This window comes from Dipodomys merriami, unplaced genomic scaffold (genome assembly GCF_024711535.1).
Source record: "Dipodomys merriami isolate MVZ:Mamm:240054 unplaced genomic scaffold, mDipMer1.0.p SCAF_11, whole genome shotgun sequence".
NCBI classification, from domain to species: Eukaryota; Metazoa; Chordata; class Mammalia; order Rodentia; family Heteromyidae; genus Dipodomys; species Dipodomys merriami.
In genome coordinates, this window is record NW_027202382.1 from 42,964,494 (window position 1) to 42,985,625 (window position 21,132).

General features: G+C 46.8%; 1 protein-coding gene across 7 annotated transcripts in view; it reads left to right on the forward strand.

The window, feature by feature from the left end:
• Slc25a25 (solute carrier family 25 member 25) overlaps positions 1 to 21,132 on the forward strand; it is a 42,006-nt gene that overhangs the window by 11,679 nt on the left and 9,195 nt on the right. The window contains exon 2 of one of the 7 annotated variants that reach the window (XM_070014405.1): positions 9,317 to 9,843. The exons of 3 other annotated variants lie outside the window; for them this stretch is intronic. In XM_070014405.1, the coding sequence (XP_069870506.1) occupies positions 9,625 to 9,843 (219 nt within the window). In that variant the 5' untranslated portion in view covers positions 9,317 to 9,624. Of the gene's footprint in view, positions 1 to 9,234; positions 9,844 to 20,024; positions 20,265 to 21,132 lie in introns of those variants that run through there. 3 more of the 7 variants (XM_070014415.1, XM_070014424.1, XM_070014434.1) reach the window with 3 other exon arrangements.

The window sequence follows — 21,132 nt, forward strand, 5'->3', positions numbered from 1 at the left end:
GTTTGCTTTCTGTCAGTAATTCTTAGAATTCTCACAAAAGCTGTAGTGCTCTGAGAAACTGTGATACCTGTCTGTTAAAGGCAGCTGCTGGGTGGGTTCCTCCTTTCTTTGGACCCTACAGTTTTATGCAATGGAGAGCATAATTCAGCTAATCTCCCCCCTTTTTTTTTTGGCCAGTCCTGGAGCTTGAATTTATAGGGCCTGAGCACTGTCCTTAAGTTTCTTTTGTTCAAAACTAACACTCTACCACTTGAGCCACAGTGCCACTTCCAGCTTTTTCTGTTTATGTAGTACTGAAGAATCGAACCAAGGCTTCCAGCATGCTAGGCACTCTACCACTAAGCTACATTCCCAGCCCCAGTCTCTTTTTTTTTTTTTTCCTGTTGGTTGTGGGGCTTAAACTCTGGGCCTGGGCGCTGTCCCTCAGCTCTTCAGCTCAAGGCTAGGGCTCTACCACTTGAGCCACAGCACCACTTCCAGTTTTCTAGTGGAGATAAAAGTCTCATGGACTTTCCTGCCTGGACTGTCTTTGAACTGTGATCCTCAGATCTAAGCCTCCTGAGTAGCTAAGATTACAGGTGTGAGCCACTGGCGCCTGGCTCCCAATCTCCCTTTTGTTTTTAGAGGTGGGGGTCTCTGGAACTCCTGGGATCAAGTTATCTTTCTGCCTCAGTTTTTAATCCTGAAGTCAGTGTTCAGACGCTGGAAAAGTTAAGTGTTGCTTCTCCCCCCACCTTTTCCCCCCCACCCCGCTTTTTTTTTTTTTCCTGGCTTTTTTAGTAGTTTATTGGATAGAAGAGTCTACAGACTTTCCTGCCCAGGCTGGCTTTCAACCTCTATCCTTAGATCTCAGCCTCATGAGTAGCTAGGATTACAGGTGTGAACGACTGGTGCCCAGCTATAGTTTGCCTTTTTTAAAGTAAAGGTACATTGACTCATCGATATTAGATTGCTTGAGTAGTTTTTGATCATTTTAACTGACTGCATATCCTCCCTCACCTCCTTACACTGGGAGCATAGCTAATCTGAAGGAGAATCACACTCTTGTAAGCGCAGAAGGAGAAAATATGCCATGTTTCTAAGCATACTCTTGCTCCTGGAGAGCTTTGTCTTGTATGTCAAAGATATATGCCCATGGTCCATGCTTTTAATCCAAGCTACTTGAGAGGCTGAGTTTGGAAGGGTATCATTTCAAGGTCAGCCTGGTCAGGAAAGTCTGTCTTGGTAAGTTAGAGAGATAGCCTAAAATAGTAAGATCAAGGTCGAGGAGCAAGCCCCAGCATGAAGTGAGACCCTACCTCAGAAATAACAAACATATCAGAGGGCTGAGGTATGGCCCAAGAAATAGAACACCTGACTAGCCAGTGGGAGATTCTGAATTCAAACTTCAGTACTGTACATTCAAGATGAAGTTCATTTTGTATAGTTCTAACATTCTTGAGTAGAAAAGGGTACTGGGTTGAACTCAGTGCCTAGAGCTTGCTAGGACAATCAGTGCTTTACCACTTGAGCCATACCCTTTACCCTTTAACGTTCTTAAAGAGAAGAGAAAAAGACATCTTTGTTAAAAGGCATTCACCTTGAACTTGGGGACTGGCTTTTCACCAGGCAGAAACCCTTTTTTTTTTTTTTTTTGCAAATTTTTTATTGTGATTAAGTGATTATATAATTTTACAACTTTCACAGTATTGTACGATAGTGATGCTTAGTTAAAGTCACAAAAACATTCTAACCTTCATGGGGCAAATTGTCTATCGTGGTCGATAAAGTTTATGAGTTCTATGGGCTTTGACTATACAGTTATTTCTTCCACATTGGGTAATACGTGCATTCCTTTCTTTTTGCATAATGTCAGCTGTTCCCTCTTTCCCACTCATTCCCTCCCTCCCATCACTGCCATTGAGTTGCTTGGTTCGTTTTGATCAATGTCCAGTGTAGCTGATGGGTCCCACTGTTGTATGTTTTCCCTTGTTTCTCTCTAGTAGGCAGAAGCCTTTTACAAGACTGTTTTATAGATTTCCCATTCTCTCTCACAGTTGCTAGAGTTTTGCCAAAACCAGCCTTTCTTTGCATCTACTTCCTAACATGGTTGCAGATTAAGGGGGCTCATCTTTTTCAGTTCTGTCTTCAATCCTTAGCTTTGTCTATGCTCTGGGGCCAGTGCCTGGCTCCTCTCCATTCTTTAATTGAGGCATGAGTCTAGGGCAGGAGGGGTTTACTAGCCTTTCCCTACACCTTGAAACGAAACTCTGGCTCCTTAGTCAGTTGATTGATGTCTGCAGTCTGGTACTTAACCTGCTACAGTGGTGACTGAAATTGCTCATTGAAACCATATCTCAATTTATAAGAGATTCTTCAAACTCCTTTTACCACACCCAAAGGCTTACAAAACAAAAAACAAAGAAAACACTGTTTATCTCCTTGCACATTTTATGCATCTACCTTAAATACTTGTTTGTTAGTTTTGGTCAAAATTTAGAATTGCAAGCTTGACTCAGTTGATGGACAAGATTCTCCCTGGGACCCCTTGGGCCTACCCAGTCCTCATTATTAAATCAGCCTAGTCTTCTTTCCTTTTCTTTTTTTTTTTTTTTTTTTTTTTTTTTTTGTCGGTTGTAGGGGCTTGAACTCTGGGCCTGGGCGCTGTCCCTCAGCTTTTCAGCTCAAGGCGAGTGCTCTACCACTTGAGCCACAGTACCACTTCTGGTTTTCTAGTGGTTTATTGGAGATAAGAGTCTCACAGACTTTCCTGCCCCTGCTGGCTTTGAACCGTGATTCTCAGATCTCAGCCTCCTGAGTAGCTAGGATTACAGGCGAGAGCCACTGGTGCTCAGCTTTATTTTGGGGGGGGGGTGTCATTTTTTGTCGATTGTGGGGCTTGAACTCTGGGCCTGGGCGCTCTCCCTCAGCTCTTCAGCTCAAGGCGAGCACTCTACCACTTGAGCCACAGCGCCACTTCCGGCTTTTTCTGTTTATGTGGTGCTGAGGAATCGAACCCAGGGCCTCATGCATGTGAGGCAAGCACTCTACCCCTGAGCCACCTCCCCAGCTCCTCAGCCTAGCTTTTTATCAAAGTCTGACTTTGCCTTTCAATTTAAAAGTGTTACTAGTCTTCTCTGTCAGTAGGTATCCTGAATGTTAATGATAGGTAACTGAACAGGTAGAAGATGATGGTGGCCCTGGATGTTGGTGAGGGAGCCAGGCACTCCCTTTGACCTCTGGCTTGTCCTGTGGGTGCCCTGGAGATTTTATTCCCCAGTGATTGGGATAAGTCATTTGGTTCCCACTGCAGATTCATTCCATTCGAACCTTTTTTCTCTGTAAATTCCTGGACTGGTGACACACTTACAATCTTTTAGGTCAGTTTTCTAGATTCTTAGGTGTAGGTTACTTTATTTTTACTTTTTTTAGCTAGTCCTAGGGCTTGAACTCAGGGCCTGGATGCTGTCTCTGAGCTTTGTTTGCTCAAGGCTAGCACTCTACCACCTGAACCACTTCCAGCTTTTTCTGTTTATGAGGTACTGGGGAATCAAAGCCAGGGTTTCATGCAGGCTAGGCAAGCACTCTACCGCTAAGGCACACTCCCAGCCCAGGAGGGGGTTACTTTTGCAGATGATTACCTCATCTTAAGCACAGTTCTGCTGATGTGTCTGAGCTACAGATATAGGGAGGTTCCACGTACTATCCTGTTCCTGGATGTGAGTGATCCCTTTACACCCAAGAAATGTCATTAGAGTTGTAGTATTATAGCGATTGACTTGTAATCCAAAATAAATTAATGATCTACTAGATACTACCAGCTTGGGCTATTCTATAGAAAAAAGAAAAGAAAAGAAAAAGATAATGTGCTGTAACAAGTTGAAAGTGTTTTGTAGTTCTTTTTTTTTTTTCTTTTTCTTTTGGTCTGTTGTGGGGCTTGAACTCAAGGCCTGGGCACTGTCCCTGAGCCTTTTTGTGCTCAAGGCTAGTACTCTACTTCTTGTGCCACAACACTATTTTCATTTTTGTTGTTGTTGTTGGTCTTGGGGTTTGAACTCTGGGCCTGGGCACTGTTCCTGAGCTCTTCAGCTCAAGGCTAGCACTCTACTACTTGAGCCACAGCGCCACTTCCAGTTTTCTGGAGGTTTATTGGAGATAAGAGTCTCATGGACTTTCCTACCCGGGCTGGCTTTGAACCGCAATCCTTAGATCTCAGCCTCCCGAGTAGCTAGGATTACAGGTGAGCCATGGGCGCCTGGCTTGACAGTGTTTTAATATAAAAATACTGGCATGAAACACATTTCTGTACATTATGGTTTTAGGTGCTGGTCAAGGGAGATTTTAGAATAATTAAGGTATGGTTTCTTCCTTCTGCTTTGAGTTTAATTTGTTCTTTCCTGATTTCGTAAGGTAGAAGCAGAAGTCACTGATCTTAGACCCTCCTTTTCTAGTCTAGTTATTTCCTTCGAAGGATTGCTTTGACCTCATCTCACACATCTCTGAAGATTGGACTTTAGACCACTCACTGTACTTTCCAATTTCCCTTTTAATTTCTTGCCACGTGAATTACTTATAATCCTGCCAGTTTCCAAATTCTTGGGTATTTTCCAGGTATCATTTTGTCTTTGCTTTCTAATTCATTTTCACTATAGTTAAAGACCATCCTTTTGAGTTAAATCCATTGATTGGTGAGCCTTGTGTGTCTTAGTACTTAAGCCACACCTCCATTTATGGCTTTTTGGGGGGGGTTGATTAGAGAGATAAGAGTCTTAGGAATTTGTCTTCCTGGGATGGCTTCTAACTTTGAATTCTCAAGCCAGTCCTAGGGCTTGAACTCTGGGCCTGGTGCTGTCTTGAGCCTCTCTGTGCTCAAGGCTAGCACTCTACCACACTTCTGGCTTTTTCTGAGTAGTTTATTGGAGATAAGAGTCTCACCAACTTTCCTGTCCTTGCCTGGCTTTGAACCAGGACCTTCAGATCTGAGCCACCTGAGTAACTAGGATTATAGGTGCCTGGCTTTTTTTTTTTTTTTTTTCACTTTAAACATGTTTGTTTTTTTAATTTATTATTAGTATATTTTAATCATACAAAGAAATTTCATTGTAACATTTACATATATGCATATAATAGTGTGTGTGTGTGTGCGCGTGTGCGTGTGCGCGCGCGCATGCTGGGCATTATCTTAGGATTTCTTCTCACTTTTTCCCACAAGGCTAGTACTCTACTACTTGAGTCATAGTTCCACTTTGGACTTTTTTGTGGTTAATTGGAGATGAGTTTCATGGACTTTCTTGCCTTGGATGGCTTTTAACCGGGGATCCTAAGATCCCAGCCTTCTGGGTAGCTAGGATTACAGGTGTGAGCCACCTGGATTTTACAGTTTGTTGGTTTTTTTAAAATTTTGTCGATCATGGGGCCTAAACTCTGGGCCTGGGCACTGTCCTTCAGCTCTTCAGCTCAAGGCTAGCCCTCTACCACTTGAACCACAGTGCTACTTCCGGCTTTTTCTGCTTCTGTGGTGCTGAGGAATCGAACCCAGGGCCTCATGCATGCAAGACAAGCATTCTACCACTGAGCCACCTTCCTAGCCTCATTGTGACATTTCTATGCTTGCAAATAATACACTCATCAGTTCCATCCCCTGATCAATCTATTTTCTCCTCCTCTCTACCCACATTTATTTATTTATTTAGGCAACTGTGGGGCTTGAATTCCTTCCCTCTGCAGCTAAGGCAAGGCAAGTGTTCTACCGCTTGAGCCACAGTGCTACTTCTGGTCTTCTGGTAGTTAATTGGAGATAAGAGTCTCAAGGACTTTACTGCCTGGACTGGCTTTGAACCTCGATCCTCATATCTCAGCCTGCTGAGTAGCTAGGATTACAGGCATGAGCCACCAGGGCCTGGCCCTTCCCCTTCTTAAAATAATTTCAACAGGTTTCTTTATGCTATTTTCATAACTTCATATAAGTGTATATAACTTGAAACTTATTCTCACCCTTCACCCTCCTGCTGATAGCCACTCCCAACAATACCTCAATCACTTATCTTTTAGAGGTGTTTAAATCATGATAAAAAGTCATTTTTTAGCCGGGCGCTGGTGGCTCACGCCTGTACTCCTAGCTACTCAGGAGGCTGAGATCTGAGGATCGCAGTTCAAAGCCAGCCTGGGCAGGAGAGACCGTGAGACTCCTATCTCCAATAAACCACCAGAAAACCGGAAGTGGCACTATAGCTCAAGTGGTAGAGCGCTCGCCTTGAGCTGAAGAGCTGAGGGACAGCGCCCAGGCCCAGAGTTCAAGCACCACGACTGACAAAAAAAAAAGTCATTTTTTTATTTATCCATAGTAACTATACTAGTGTTCTTCATTCCTTTGTAGGGATCTGAGTTTTTTGTTTGTTTGTTTGTTTGTTTTTCGTTGATTGTAGGCCTTGAATTCTGGGCCTGGGTACTGTCCCTGAGCTCTTCAGCTCAATGCAAGCACTATACCACTTGAGCCACAGTGCCACTTCTGGTGTTCTGGTGGTTTATTGGAGATAAGACTTTCCTGCCGCTGGGAGTGGTGCTGCAGCTCAAGTGATAGAGTGCTTGCCTTGAGCTCAGGGACAGCACCTAGGTCCAGAGTTCAAGCCCCACAACTGGCAAAAAAAAATACCCAACACCTCTGGGCTGGGAAGGTGGCTCAAGTAGAGCGTTTGTCTTGCATGCATGAGGCTCTGGGTTCGATTCCCCAGCACCACATAAGCAAAAAGAAAAAAAGCCGGAAGTGGCGCTGTGGCTCAAGTGGTAGAGCATTCACCTTGAGCTGAAGAGCTGAGGGACAGCGCCTAAGTCCAGAGTTCAGGCCCCACGACCTGACCCCCCCCCCCAAAAAAAAAAAAGACTTTCCTGCCAGGGCTGGCTTTTAACCACGATCCTCAGATCTCAGCCTCCTGAGTAGCTAGGATTACAGGTGTGAGCCACCAGCGCCTGGCAATACTCTAGTTTTATTCTGGGTGCAGTTATTTGGAGACAGATAAAGCATTGTAGGACATGCTCTCATTGTCCCTGCTGGGACAGGAATAGCATGTAGTCTACCCCTGGTTTTGACCCATTATCGAGACAAAAGCCTTGTCTTGAACTTCCCTATATTGTGAGTTTTTTTTTTTCCTACTCTGGCTGGTGGGAACAAGAACTATTCTTACCATGTGATCTCTCCATTGGTAGCTTCCTCATCCCCCGTGCCCTGACTCCAGGGGTCCTTGCATACTTCCTCAGAGCTCCCTTGTGTGTGGCTGTTTCCTCCTTGGTACCATGTCCTACAGACCAGCTGTCCTGGTCACCCAGCCCCATCTTTTCAACGTAGACAGACTGTGGGTTCCATTTGGGCTTCCTTCCCCTCAGCCTCATAGCCAGGAAACTCTAAGTGGGAAGTTGGGGCACTTTTCAACAACCTCTGGTGTCCTTTGTTGCCTCTTGTCCAGTGGCTTGACAACATTGTTTTAGGCATTTTGTCTAGGCTGTTTATTGCTATAAGAAGGTGAATCTCGGGGCTGGGAAGGTATCTCAGTGGTAGAGCGCTTGCTTTGCATGCCTGAGGCCCTGGGTTCGATTCCTCAGCACCATATAAGCAAAAGAAAAAAGCCGGAAGTGGCACTGTGGCTCAAGTGGTAGAGCACTAGCCTTGAGCTGAAGAGCTGAGGGACAACGCCCAAGCCCAGAATTCAAGCCCCACAACTGGACCCCCCCCCAAAAAAAAAAAAAAAGGTGAATCTCTGTTGTTGCTTACTGAATCACTAAGAGCTAATGTAACTTAATTGAGATCTCACAGCTTTGGTTAAGTAATGGCCAGGATCTGAACATGGAGTCTGACTTCAAAGACCATACATTTAGTTAATGCGCAAAATTGTTTCTAGATAAGTTTATTCTGATCATCCAGCAACCCAGGCAACTGATGTAGAATCCTTGAGATTTTCATGACAGCTCTGTCTTGGCTATCTAGTTTTCTAGTCTTAGGTCTTCCCTTTAAATAAACCTTTCATTTATTTACAAGTTTATATGTATGCCTAGATCATGCTCATGATTCACACTCAGTGAAATCAAATCTCCCATCAGACTTTCTTTCCTGAAATCTCCAAATGCCTTCCCAGCCCGAACCCTCTTCAGCTACATAGATCTTTTCAGAAGTAGTAGTCTTCATGATTAGAAATGGCCTTGCTGTTTTGCTACCCCATAATAGTATACATGCTATGGGAGCCTTCTTATGCTTTTAACCCTTGCCCAGGGATGCACCATAATCTAGGTACCTACTCCCTAAGAGTCTAAACAAGGCTCACCTTCTGTGTATATGCCAGCAGAAGGTCCATGTGTGCAAGTGTATCCACAGGATAAGTTCCTAAAAGCAGAAGTGCTGTGTCAAAGGGTTGGAGCTTTTGAAATGTTAGCAGCTGGAACTAAGTTGCTCCTCAGAGAGGATATGTGTGCTCTAATACTCTCCTCAACAGAGTTTACTAAACTTTTGTGTTGTATGTGTGTGCTTGTATCTTTAAAAGAACCTGGTGGCTCACATCCATAAATCTAGTTACTCAGGCTTAGATCTGAGAGGATCACAGTTCAAAGCCAGCTCAGATAGGAAAGCCCATGAAACTTATCTCCTATTAACCATTAAAAAGCCCCCCTCCCCCTTCAAGAATAGTCATGAACTGTGAGATCAAAGGGTCATTTTTTTCGGAATGGACATAGTTGGTTTCTGCATCTGTCTGCTGGTACTAAGAAACAAATGACAAGGGTTAATCCTTTTTACATTTGCCCAGTGTAATCTACACTGTGCTTGCTTTGGGGCCCTATTAGTGGAAGTCCAGATCTGTGGTGTGATTCCTGCCCCCAGGCTCCTGGTCTCCTGGGAGACCCAGGAGAAGTATTGTGGTGTGGCTGCTTTCTGCCAGTAAGAACTGGAGAAGGAACCGGGCGAGTGTGGCTTAAATGGCTTAAAGACTCTGGGTCCTGTTAAATTCAGTGACCGCCATCCTGGAATCCACCTGGCTGAGAGTAGAAAGTTACTACACCGGTGAGCCAGTGGATTCAGCACTCAACCTGAGCTGGAGTTTGTATCTGCACCTCCCTGCAGACTTGGGGTGCAGGAGGCAGTCTGCCGCCTGTGATTGGAGGGATAATGAACTCGGTAGTGTCGGCAGAGGTGATTGGCCGGGAGCTGCTGCAGTGAGAATGCAGCCTGGATGCTCGGGTCCTGGGCTTGGGTGAGGAACCGGGTGCTGAATGCCGGGGAGCTGGCAAGTTGCTTCAGCCTCCAGGAGAGGTCTGTTTTGGATATCACTTTTTCCTCTTGTTTTTTTTTTAAAAGCCAAACCTTTGATCACCGGCCACCTGCAGAAGGGCTTGTATTGGAGAAGCCCAACTGCTCTCCTTGTCAGTCAGAAGCCCAGAGGCATCCTGTCCTCATCCTCGTAGTGAACTCCTCAGGCCAGGAACGACTGCAGTGCTAGTGAGCGAATTTGCAAAAGCAGGAAGCAGTCTGTGCATGCGGAGCTTCCAGCCTGAGACCCCCCCACGCCAGCCTTCCAGGCAGCTGTTAGCCAGAGACCCTTGGTATTGTGGTCACGTCCCTCTGAAGTGAACAGCCACCACCCGTGGCATTTGGAAGAAACCAGCATGTCGCAGATGCTGGGGCATTTTCTGTCCAGCATTTTCCCGAAGGCTGGCTGCCAAGGCTCCAGAGAGGACACCAATCATGAAGGCAGAGGCACCCAAACTCCTGCTCGGGGAGACCAGACGACAAGCTTTTTGGGCAAACAGAACGGAAGGGCTGAGGCCACGGAAAAGAGACCCACCATTTTGCTGGTGGTTGGACCTGCAGAGCAATTTCCTAAGGTAATGATGGCATTCTTGAGAGAGAACCTCTGAGTCTGCAGGCTGTTCCAGGATCATTTCCTCAGAAAAAGATGGGGGGAGAAGAGGGACTTGAAATCAGTTGTGGGGAGGGGGGGATGCAGTCAGAGTATTAGGCAGTGAAAAAGTTCTCAGGTTCCTTCTACAATCTTTCTGTGGCCACTCTAAACATTTTGCTGCCCACTAAGGCCACCTCAGGGTGGCCCTGAAGAAAGATTTGCCTTAGGATTGATCAGTTTCACTTTGGAAAGCCCCTTCTTGAAAGTAAGGGATGATCTGAAGTGTATTGTCTTAGCTTACCTAAACAGTCTAGACAGAACCAGCCGGAGGGTAGCAGAGGGTGCCTTGGGCATTTCACCTAATGGCCTAAAAGCTAGGGACAGATCTTGTTGGCAGGCCTAAGGTGGAACCCAGGTATGCCTCTGTAGGACCCAGGTTACCTTGGGTCTGGGAGGGAGAGGGAAGGGATATGGTCAGGTCCCTGAAGAAGGTGGCATCAGGAAATGTACAAGCTGGCGGCCCTCTAGGAATGACACAGCCACTCCTCAGGGTCAGCCAAGTCCAATGGCATTTAGTCCTTCCTGACCCCTGGATTACTATATCCACCTTTCATAAGAGCCAAGGTAAGAGAATATTCCCACAGCATGGATGACAAAACTAACGCAGAAAGGTTAAACAAGAAGAGCTAGAGATGAGATTGAACTCCACATATGTCTGGAGCTTTATCCTTTCCTACCTCACTCCCTCTTACGAAAGCAATGCTTAGTGGAGCTAGCTGGGCTGCTCTCAGATTACAACAAATTAAAAATGGGCATTTGACTGAGATTTGTCCTCTCTGCATAGGTGCGACCTCATTCACCTCCTGAGCTTTGGTTTTTCTGAATCTTTTCACAGTAGTGGGGATTTTACCCTATGTTTAGCGTATTGTACATACACTCCCAAAATGTTTGTGGAGTTGAATGGCTATGTTTAATCAATGCCCCTTTTACCTTGTTGAGTAGAGAGGGAGTAGAAAGGTTGCTGTAACAACCTTTGCATCAGGTAAGCTTTGACATTGAGGGGAATCTACACTGCTAAACTCTACGGTGTCAGGCCTTAGAGCCGGGGGTGTTATGCTTGAGGTGGTCAAGCTGAATGAGCCCAGGGAGGGTCACGTTCCACCTTTCACTCGATTTAGAGAAGATCAGAAATGGAGTTGGGCTCTGGTGGTGCATGCCTATAATCGTAGCTATTCAGGAAGGCTAAGATCTAAGGGTACTAGTTTGAAGCCAGCCCAGGCAAGAAAGTCCGTGAGACTCTTAGTGCCAATTAACCACACAAAAAAGAAAAAGACCAATGGTGGGGTTGTGACTCAAGTGGTAGAGTGCTAGCCTTGAGCACAAAAGTTCAAGGACAGCGTCCAAGCCTTGAGTTCGAGCCCCAGGACTGGCATGAGCATGTGCGCGCGCACACACACACACACACACACACACTCACACACACACACATACACATACAATCAGAAATATTGATTGCACTAGTTTTTATAAGGAACATTTTTATCTATAGCCCTACTTTCCTTATGGCCTGGATTGGCTGGCTTTTAAAATCACTTTTTTTTTTTAATGACCACTTTAATAATTAACTGCTCCATTTCCCAGTTCATATGGGCACTTCTTGCCAGCTCTGCCCCAGGGATTGCCTCAGGTAGGACTTGCTGTTCTGATCAGCCTCTTTCCTAGCCTACAGAATCAAGAGATCCAGGGATCCCTCACTTGGGGGATGGGTTGGCGTCGATGTATTGGAGGAGCAATGGGACTTAAGCAGCTGGTTTGAAGCAAGGGAGGAAGCACATCTGAGCGGTGTAGACTATTTCAAAGCAGATAAACTAAAAAGGAGCAGTGTAGCCCAACAGGCATGGAAGATGCGAATACCAAGTGCCCTGCTTTGACCCTTGTGTCAGAAGGAGGCCCCCAGAAGGCCCCGGAAACCTTACAGAGAAGTTCTTTGGTTCTCAAGCTCCTCATTGTCCAGTAGCACTACTTTATTTCCCTCTCACTTCCTCCATGTAAATATATCTGTCTGAGTCAGTTTGCTTCCTGAAAGCTTTTAATTCTAGGAACTGTTCCAATTTTCCTTTTTATCTTTGTCTTATAGTTAATCTGCAGTTGGGAAAGAAAGCCACCAATCTCAAGTGGGAGGTGGCCTCACGGCATTGGAGCTTGCAAATCCTGAGAGGCTGTCTTCTCTAAAGCTCAGAATTTTGTTCATTGTGTGTGTAATTGCCAAGTGTAGGCCGGTTTCACTGGAAACCCGTTACACTGGGCTGCCATGGCAACCTGATCATCAAAAGACACTGCAGCCGCAGCAGCCAGTGAGATTAGAGAGCCTTGAAGGTGGGTGGGGCTTGTGAGCCTTCATTTATTAATCTTTCTGCCTTGGTCTGAGTCATTGCAGAGGAGGGAGGAGTCACATTCTGACTTAGTGCTACATTACCAACACCTTACCTGCTCTGTTCTTTACAATAGTATTCCAGCCCTTACAGGAAGTACCTGCTGGGTTCTTTTGTTTTGTTTTGTTTTAGCGCATAATAGACAGATCTGCAGTGGGAAAATGCTAGTGAGATCTCCTTTATGGATGAAGAGGAATCTGACGCCACTGAATTCTACGGGATCTAGTGCTAGTCATTGTTTCCCTATAGTAGTCGGAGGAATAGACATTTGAGGAGAAGAAACAAATAGATTTGGGTCACAAAATTAGAATAAATAAAGAGAGCAGCGAAGAATCTTACTGTGTGTGTTCCCTGATCTTGGAGAGCTGGGAGCTAGGGAGATGTCAGGAATGGAATCCAGGTCTGATGCTGGTGCTTCATTGTCCTCCCCACCTGGCTTTCAAAGCTCTAGTTTAGCTAAGGCCAAACTTGCTCAAGTTACACCTTATCTTCCCATATGCAAGGTTGCTGACAGCAGGTCTCAGTGTCAGGCTTCCAAGTATTCTTCCAGAACTGAGCTCCCAAATCTCCTTGCTAAAGTATCAGGTTGGAAGTTGCTTTAAGTGGATGTTGTAACAAGAGCCTGGGACTGGCTTCAAGCCCAAGCTCTGTCACTGACAGACTTGGGACTTGAGCAAATGAGGTTCTCTCTCCAGGTCTGTTTGCTCAACTTATGGGTCATGTTGCTCATGGGATGACCCCAGAGCCCCTCACTCGAGGCTCGAGCTCTGCCACTTGAGCCACAGCTCTACTTCCAGCCTTTTTTTTTTTTTTTTTTTGTCAGTCATGAGGCCTGAACTCTGGACCTGGGCTCTTCAGCTCAAAGCTAGCACTCTACCACTTGAGTCACAGCACTACTTCTGGCTTTTTCTGCTTATGTGGTGCTGAGGAATCAAACCCAGGGCCTCATGCATGCAAGGCAAGCACTCTTCCACTGAGCCACCTTCCCAGCCCTCTACTTCCAGCTTTATGCTGATTAATTGGAGGTAAGCCTCATGGAGAGACTTTACTGCTTTGAACCGCAGTCCTCAGATTTCAGAGTCTGGAATAGCTAGGATTATGGGCATGAGCCACTAGTGCCTGATGTTGGATTGGGAGGGTTTGGGTTAGTTTTTGTTTTTGTCTTTTGACAGTATTGAGACTTGAACTCAGAGGATCTCATACTTGCATGCTCTCAGCCCAAAAATGGAGTTTTTTTGATTATCTGTGAAACTCAGTAGGATGGATGACTCTTTTATTTTTTTCCTGGGGCTTGAACTCAGGGCCTGGGCACAGTCCCCGAGCTGCTCAAGGCTAGTAGGCTACCACTTGAGCCACAGTGCCACTTTCAGCTTTTTCTGTGTAGGTGGTGCTGAGGAATTGAACCCAGGGCTTCATGCATGCTCTACCACTAAGCTACATTCCCAGCCCCTGGATGACTTTTTATTTATTTATTTATTTTTGGTTGGTCATGGGGCTTGAACTCTGGGCCTGAGCGCTATCTCTGCGCTCTTCAGCTCAAGGCGAGTGCTCTACCACTTGAGCTGCAGCGCCACTTCCAGTTTTCTGGTGGTTTATTGGAGATTGGAGTCTCACGGTCTCTCCTGCCTGGGCTGGCTTTGAACCGCGATCCTCAGATCTCAGCCTCCTGAGTAGCTAGGATTACAGGCGTGAGCCACCAGCGCCCGGCCTGGATGACTTTTTAAAGAAGTAAGCAAACACCAATTTAAATTGCGGGCTGGGAAGGTGGCTCAGTGGTAGAGCGCTTGCCTTGCATGCGTAAGACCCTGGGTTCGATTCCTCAGCACCACATAAGCAGAAAAAGCCAGAAGTGGTGCTGTGGCTCAAGTGGTAGAGTGCTAGTCTTGAGCTGAAGAGCTGAAGGACAGCGCCCAGGCCCAGAGTTCAGGCCCTATGACCGGACCCAAAATAAATAAATAAAATAAAATACTTTGCTTTTTTGGGGGGAGAGAAAGGGGAGCCCAAGCTGGATTCAAATTGGGGTTTCTCCTGCCTCAGCCTCTAAGGTACAAGAGTTATAGGAATGTACTACCATATTTATGGGACTTAATGACATTAGCAGAATGAAAAGTTTGAATGCTTTTTAAGCTAAATGTGGCTGTCCATGCTTGTAATTTCACACTGCTCAGTTGAAGGCCAGTCTGGACAGTGCAAGCCTGGGCTACATGCACGACCCTGGCTCAAAAACAAAGCCAGGCACCAGTGGCTCACACCTGTAATCCTAGCTACTCAGGAGGCTGAGATCTGAGGATGGTGATTAGAAGCCAGTCCAGGCAAGAAAGTCTGTGACACTCTTATCACCAATAAACTACCAAAAAAGCCAGAAGTAGAGCTGTGGCTAAGTGGTAGAATACTAGTCTAAAACACTTGCCTAGTCTAAAACACCGCCAATAACAAAACACTAATGTTGTAATACAATTGATGTCAGCCGAGTAAAATAACGTGTTGACTGACACTTGAAGAACATTTCAGAGAACATTCCCTTGGTCCTGTGAAACTGTTGGTCTGTGTAGAGTAATGACCTCTGTTGCATTTATTTGATAATACTTTGAAATTCCTCTTGCAATATCAAGCACAAGATTCTTTCATTTTTTGTTTTTGTTTTTCATGCCAGTACTGGCTCTTGAACTCAGGGCCTTTTGCTCTGGCTTGCTGTTTTTACTCAAGGCTGTCACTGTACCATCTGAGCCACATTTGCCTCTTCAGCTCTTTGCTGGTTAATTGGAAATAAGAATCTCAAAGACTTTCTTCCCAGGCTGGCTTAGAACTGGGATTCTTTGATTTTAGCAGGAAAGTCCATGAGACTCTTCCCTCTAATTAACCACCAAAAAGCTGAAGTAGAAGCCAGGCGCTCATGGCTCATGCCTATAATCCTAACTACTCGGAAGGCTGAGATCTGAGGATCATGGTTCAAAGCCAGCCCAAGCAGGAAAGTCCATGAGACTCTTATTTCCAATTAACTACCAGGAAACCAGAAGTAGTGCTATGGCTCTAGCGGTAGAGCGTTAGCCTTGAGCTAGAGCTGAGGGACAGCACCTAGGCCTAGAGTTCAAGACCCATGACCGACCAAAAAAAAAAAAAAAAGCCAAATTAGAGCTTTGGCTAAAGTGGTACAGCTCCAGCCTTGAGTGAAAAACGAAGGGACAGCACCCAGGCCCTGAGTTCAATTATGTGTGAGAGAAGGTAAGGGCTGGGGGTGAGGTATGGAGGGAGATCTAATTGAATACAGGCATGTGCCTATTCTAGCCAGGCTGGCGCAGGCATACACATCTATCCAGAAAATAAAAGCAAAAACGGTTGGAGGCATGGCTTAAGTAGTAGAGGGCCAGCCAGTGAACAAATGTATCAGATACTGAGTTGAGTCCTGATCTCAGACAACAAAAGGGGGGTGGGGAGCTGGGAATAGTGGTCCAAGAGGTCGAGCACCTGTCTAGTACAGGAGAGGAGGGGGCAGATCTTGTTCATGTCTGTTTCTTGGCTCCTTAGAAACCAGCTAAGCCTAAAGCCGCCTTCTTTCAGGGATTCTAGCAATAGAAATATGTGTTATAGTAGCTCTAAAGCAGAGCCATTCTGGATTGGGCTGCGTAGGAGACAGCTGAGCGTTGTGGACTTAGGGGAGGCTGAGCAGGAGTTTGCCTAGTCATCAAGCAGTCTCATCACATCTGCCCAGGGCACCCCAGGGCTTGCTCTTAAAACTTAAGTCCCTTAGGACCAAATGCTCTATCCCTGCTTATAATTTGTTCCACTGTGGTGTACATAAAAGTCAACATTTGGGTCTGGGAAGGTGGCTCAGTGGTAGAGCGCTTGCCTTGCATGCTTGAGGCCCTGGGTTCAATTCCTCATCACCACATAAGAAAAAAGCCGGAAGTGGCACTGTGGCTCAAGTGGTAGAGCGCTAGCCTTGAGCTGAAGAGCTGAGGGACAGCGCCCAGGCCCAGAGTTCAGGCCCCACAACCGGGCCCCCCCCCCAAAAAAAAAAAAAAAGTAATAAAAGTCAACATCTTGCCAGGCACAGTCATTCATGCCTATAATCCTAGCTGCTCAGGAGACTAAGATCTGAGGATCACAGTTTGAAACCAGCCTTGGCAGGAAAGTCCATGAGACTCTTCTCTCCACTGAACCACTAGAAAGCTGGAAGTGGTGCTGTGGCTCTAGTGGTAGAGCACTAGCCTTGAGCTGAAGAGCTCAGGGACAGTGCCCAGGCCTAGCGTTCAAGCCCCATGACAGACCAAAAAAAAAAAAAAATTAGACAAAAGTCAGGGAGTACCCAGGCCCTGAGATCAAGCCAGTACTAGGAATGACACCCACAAACACACAAAGTTAAAGTCAACATCTTATTCTAGAATCTTCCTGACAGCTTTCTGTAAAACACTTGCTAATGTGTTGAGAAGTACTTTTAATTTTGTTGATCTCCAAATGATAGCTATCCATTTTTATCCATCCCCAGAGCGAGAAGATTTCATCTATATTAGGAAGTAGTGCACCATAAAAGGAGCGAGAGAGTGACGTGGTCTCTTCCTTCTCAGTGCAGATCTGTGAGGAAAGCATGGGGTGGAACTTGCAGGCTGGGGGCGCAGGTTAAGCCTCCGGAAGGATCAGCTCTTTTCAAGGTCTGGAATGTTCTTATTCATCTCCTAAAGGAGTTCCACAGCTGGGTTGCCTTGTGGAAGTTTCTATGATAATTCTACCAAGCATTTACAACATGGCTGTACGATTAAGGGACCAAATGTTTTAAAGTTTCATTTGATTTTCCTTTGTAATGCTGTATATTGAGCCCTGTATCAGTTTCTTAACTGTGTATGTATATGTGTGTCTGTGTGTGTCTCTGTTACCAGGGATAGTACTAAAGACATTAAGATTGCTAAGTATGCACTCTTATTCTGGAGCTACACTCTCAATTCAAGTTTTGTCATTTTGACAAAGTACTAAGAAAAGAACTTAAGAGAGATAGGGCTTATTTTGACTTTCAGAGGTTTGGGGCATCATGAGAGGACAGGCAGAGCAGAAGGGCTCAACTCATAGTAAGTAGCCAGGAAGCAGAGACAATGTCTGTGCCCGTAGGCATTTTTTTTTCTTTTTCTTTCTTTCTTTCTTTTTTTTTTCCTTTTTGGCAGCACTGTGGTTATTCAGGACCATGAGAGTGCTAAGCTGGCAGTCTAACACAGAGAGATTTCCAGCACTGTTGTTGTTGTTTCTGTTGGTCATAGGTCTTGAACTAAGGGCCTGGGCACTGTCCTGAGCAGTTTTGCTCAAGGCTAGTGCTCTACCACTGTAGAGCTACAGCACAGCACTACTTCCAGTTTTTTAATTGTTGATTAGAGATAAGAGTCTCATGGAGTTTTGCCTTCCTGGGCTGACTTCATACCATAATCCTCAGATCTCAGCCTCTTTAGTAGTTAGGATTACAGATATGAGCCACCAGTGCTGGGCTAACAACAAACCCTGGTTGTTGTTATTGTTGTCAGTCGTGGAGCTTGAATTCTGGGCTTGGGCACTGTCCCTCAGCTCTTCAGCTCAAGGCTAGCACTCTATCATCTGATCCACAGTGGTACTTCTGGCTTTTTCTGCTTATATGGTGCTGAGGAATTGAACCCAGGCCCTCATGCATGGGAGGCAAGCACTCTACCACTGAACCATCTTCCTAGCCCCATGATCTCTGTTTTGTTTTGTTTTTTGATGTTATTTTTAAGACAGAGTCTTACTTCCTGCCCAGGCACTAAGCTGTGAGCTGTCTGTCTCCTTGTTCTGACTTGTTCAGCTTCCGTCTTTTTTTTTTTTTTTTTGGTCGGTCATGGGGCCTGAGAACTGTCCCTGAGCTCTTCAGCTCAAGGTGAGTACTCTACCATTTGAGCCACTTCCAATTTTCTGGTGGTTAATTGGAGATAAGAGTCTCACAGACTTTCCAGCCCAGGCTGGCTTTGAACCATGATTCTCACTCAGATCTCAACCTCCTGAGTAGCTAAGATTACAGGCATGAGCCACCAGCCACTGGCAGCTTCCTTTTATTGAGATGGGGGGGGGGTGTCTCATGGGGCCTAAACTCTGGGCCTGGGCACTGTCCCTCAGCTCTTAAGCTCAAGGCGAGCGCTCTTATCATTTCAGTCACAGTGCCACTTTGGGTTTTCTGGTGGTTTATTGGAAATGAGAGTCTCACAGACTTTCCTGCATGGGCTGGCTTTGAACCACAATCCTCAGATCTCAGCCTCCTTAATTGTGTGGATTATAGGCATGAGCCATTGGTGCCTGGCTCTCATGGACTTTTTTTCCCAATTTCTGACAGGTGTGTGCACTACACCCAGCTATGGATTGAGAAGGGGTCTCAAAAACTTTTCTGCCTGTCTGTCCTCCAACTGCTGCCCTCCCATATTTAGCCTCCCAAGTAGCTAGGATTACAGTTTCAAGCCACCAGTGTCTAGCTTCCCTTTTTCTTCTTTTATTCCACCTGGCCTCCAGCCTATGGGTTGGTGCTGCCCACATTCAGGATGGGCCTCCCACTCTTAGATAATTCTTGCCGGAAATTCCCTCACAGGCACACCCAAAGTTAATTTCCCAGCTTCTTCTCCATTTAATCAAGTTGACAGTCAAGATTACCCCATCACTAACACAGGGATTTATGCATATTAGGCAATGTTCTACCATTGAGCTATAGCTTACACTCTACCTCTCTACCTCCTTTTTTGAGGCAGGGTCTCCAAATATAGCCCAGGCTGACCTTAACCTCACTATTGTAGCACTAACTGGCCTTGAATTTGAGGTTCTCTTGCCTCAACCTTTCTTCTGAGAGCTGGGATTCCAGGTATGTACACTATGCCCAACTCTTAAAAAAATTTTTTTAAGTGAAATTTACAAAAGTTTCACATAGAGCAGCAACGTTCCAGGTCAGAAAGCTAGGACTATGCAAGGTTTCAAGTGTTTTATGTAGACTTGGGTCTGAAAACTATGGGGGCTGATACAGGGCCTCAGTTGGCCCCAGAGTTCTGATTCTGGGGAGTGGGGGGGTCCCTCAGCAAATACCTAAGGTCCCTCCTCTTCTGTGGTCCTTTTGAGTCCTCTTCTGGTTGCCTTGAGGCGGGGCAATGGGAGGCTGGCTTTGTAGAGTGCATGGAAGTGGTTTTCTCACTGGGTACTTGTGGGCTGTGCCGGGCTGGGGGCCCGGGCACATCAGCGCTGTGCTGGAAAGTGAGTGGGCCATGCCGCAGCCTGGCTGGGGACCGGCTCTTTGACTCCTGTCTCAGCCACCCCAGGCCAGGGTCCAGCGGGCATTAATTTTTTTTCCACATCTGCTGAATTTTCTGTTGGGAATGATTTACTAAGGGGAGAAGTTCGAATCGAGTGACGCACTTGGGGACCTTGTATGAAAACTGGTTGTCGGCTGTTTGTTTGGAGGAGCTGGCAGCCAGGGGGTGAAGGTTTGTTTGGGCACGGGACGGACACCCTGGGCAGAGCCGGCTGCCGGGGCTCCGCCGGGGTATCGCGGGAGCCGGTGACGTCAGTCCTGATCTTTGCTCTCCGCCTCTTGAGCAACCCGATGCCGCCGTCCAGGGGGGCGGAGCTGGGCCGGAGCTCAGGAGCTCATTGGCCGGGCCGGGCTGGCAGTGGGTGGAGCCGTATTTCAACTGAGCCGAAGGGCGGGGCTCGGTGCCGGCATATCAAGTGCAAGTTTCGCGGGCGGCTGCGTCGCGTTCTGGCCGGGCTGCAGGCCTCTGCTCCCACTCCCGCTCCCGCTCCCCGCCCGGCTCCGCTCCCACGGCAGCCACGCACCCGCCCGGCCAGCATGCTCTGCCTGTGCCTGTACGTGCCGCTCATCGGCGAGGCCCAGACCGAGTTCCAGTACTTTGAGTCCAAGGGGCTTCCCGCCGAGCTCAAGTCCATCTTCAAGCTCAGCGTCTTCATCCCTTCCCAGGAGTTCTCCACCTACCGCCAGTGGAAGCAGGTGTGCGGGGCCGGGCAGAAGCGGGTTTGCTGAGCGGATAGGTGTCCTCTGACACAGCGGCTCACGGCGGAGAGACTGCCGGAAGGGTGGGAATTTTCCCCGGTTGGCACGTGGCAAGCTCTGCGGCATGGGTGGGAGCGATTGCTTTCGCATGACGTGAGGAAGGCTGGAATTCCAGGAAGGCACTTGTGGGAGACGGAATGTAGAGATGGAGTGCCTTTAACTGAGTGTGGCTGAGGTGGCGGGCCGGGGGTGGGGGAGGATGGTAGAGGCTCCTCTTTGGGGGTTCCCCAGGCTGGAGTTGGCATCCCTGGGTGTGGGAGGGGAGGGCAGCCCGAGGAGCAGGGCACAGCAGGGGTCCTGACCCTTGGATGATGAGAAACTGAGCTGTAGAGGTAGAGGGTCACTTGGATCACTTGGGTCACTTGCCTCTTCGTTTCTCAGTTCATTGGGATCACACGGTCCCCAGTGCTAGTGATACCAATGGGTGCTGGAGATGCTTTGGATGCCCTAGGAAGGAAACAGAAAGGAGGCTCTGTGGGTTTGTTTTTTCATCAGGAATACACTCTGTAGTCTAGGTTGGCCTCACATTCTTCATCCTCAGCCTCCCAAATGCTGGGATTATACACATGCGCCACCACATCCAGCTCTTAAGAGTATTTTTAAATCAGCTGCTGTGAGCACAGTCGTGGGTTGTCTATGTCACAGGCACTACCGCAGTCAAACGCATGGATCGCCTTGGTGGCAGGCAACCTGAGGGCCAGAGCTCTGCACCTTCTCCCCCAGGTGGCTTGTGGACTGTTTCTATTCCAGTTAGAAATGTGGAGCAGTGGTTCCATTCAAAATTTCTTCCATTCGTGGCTGAGAG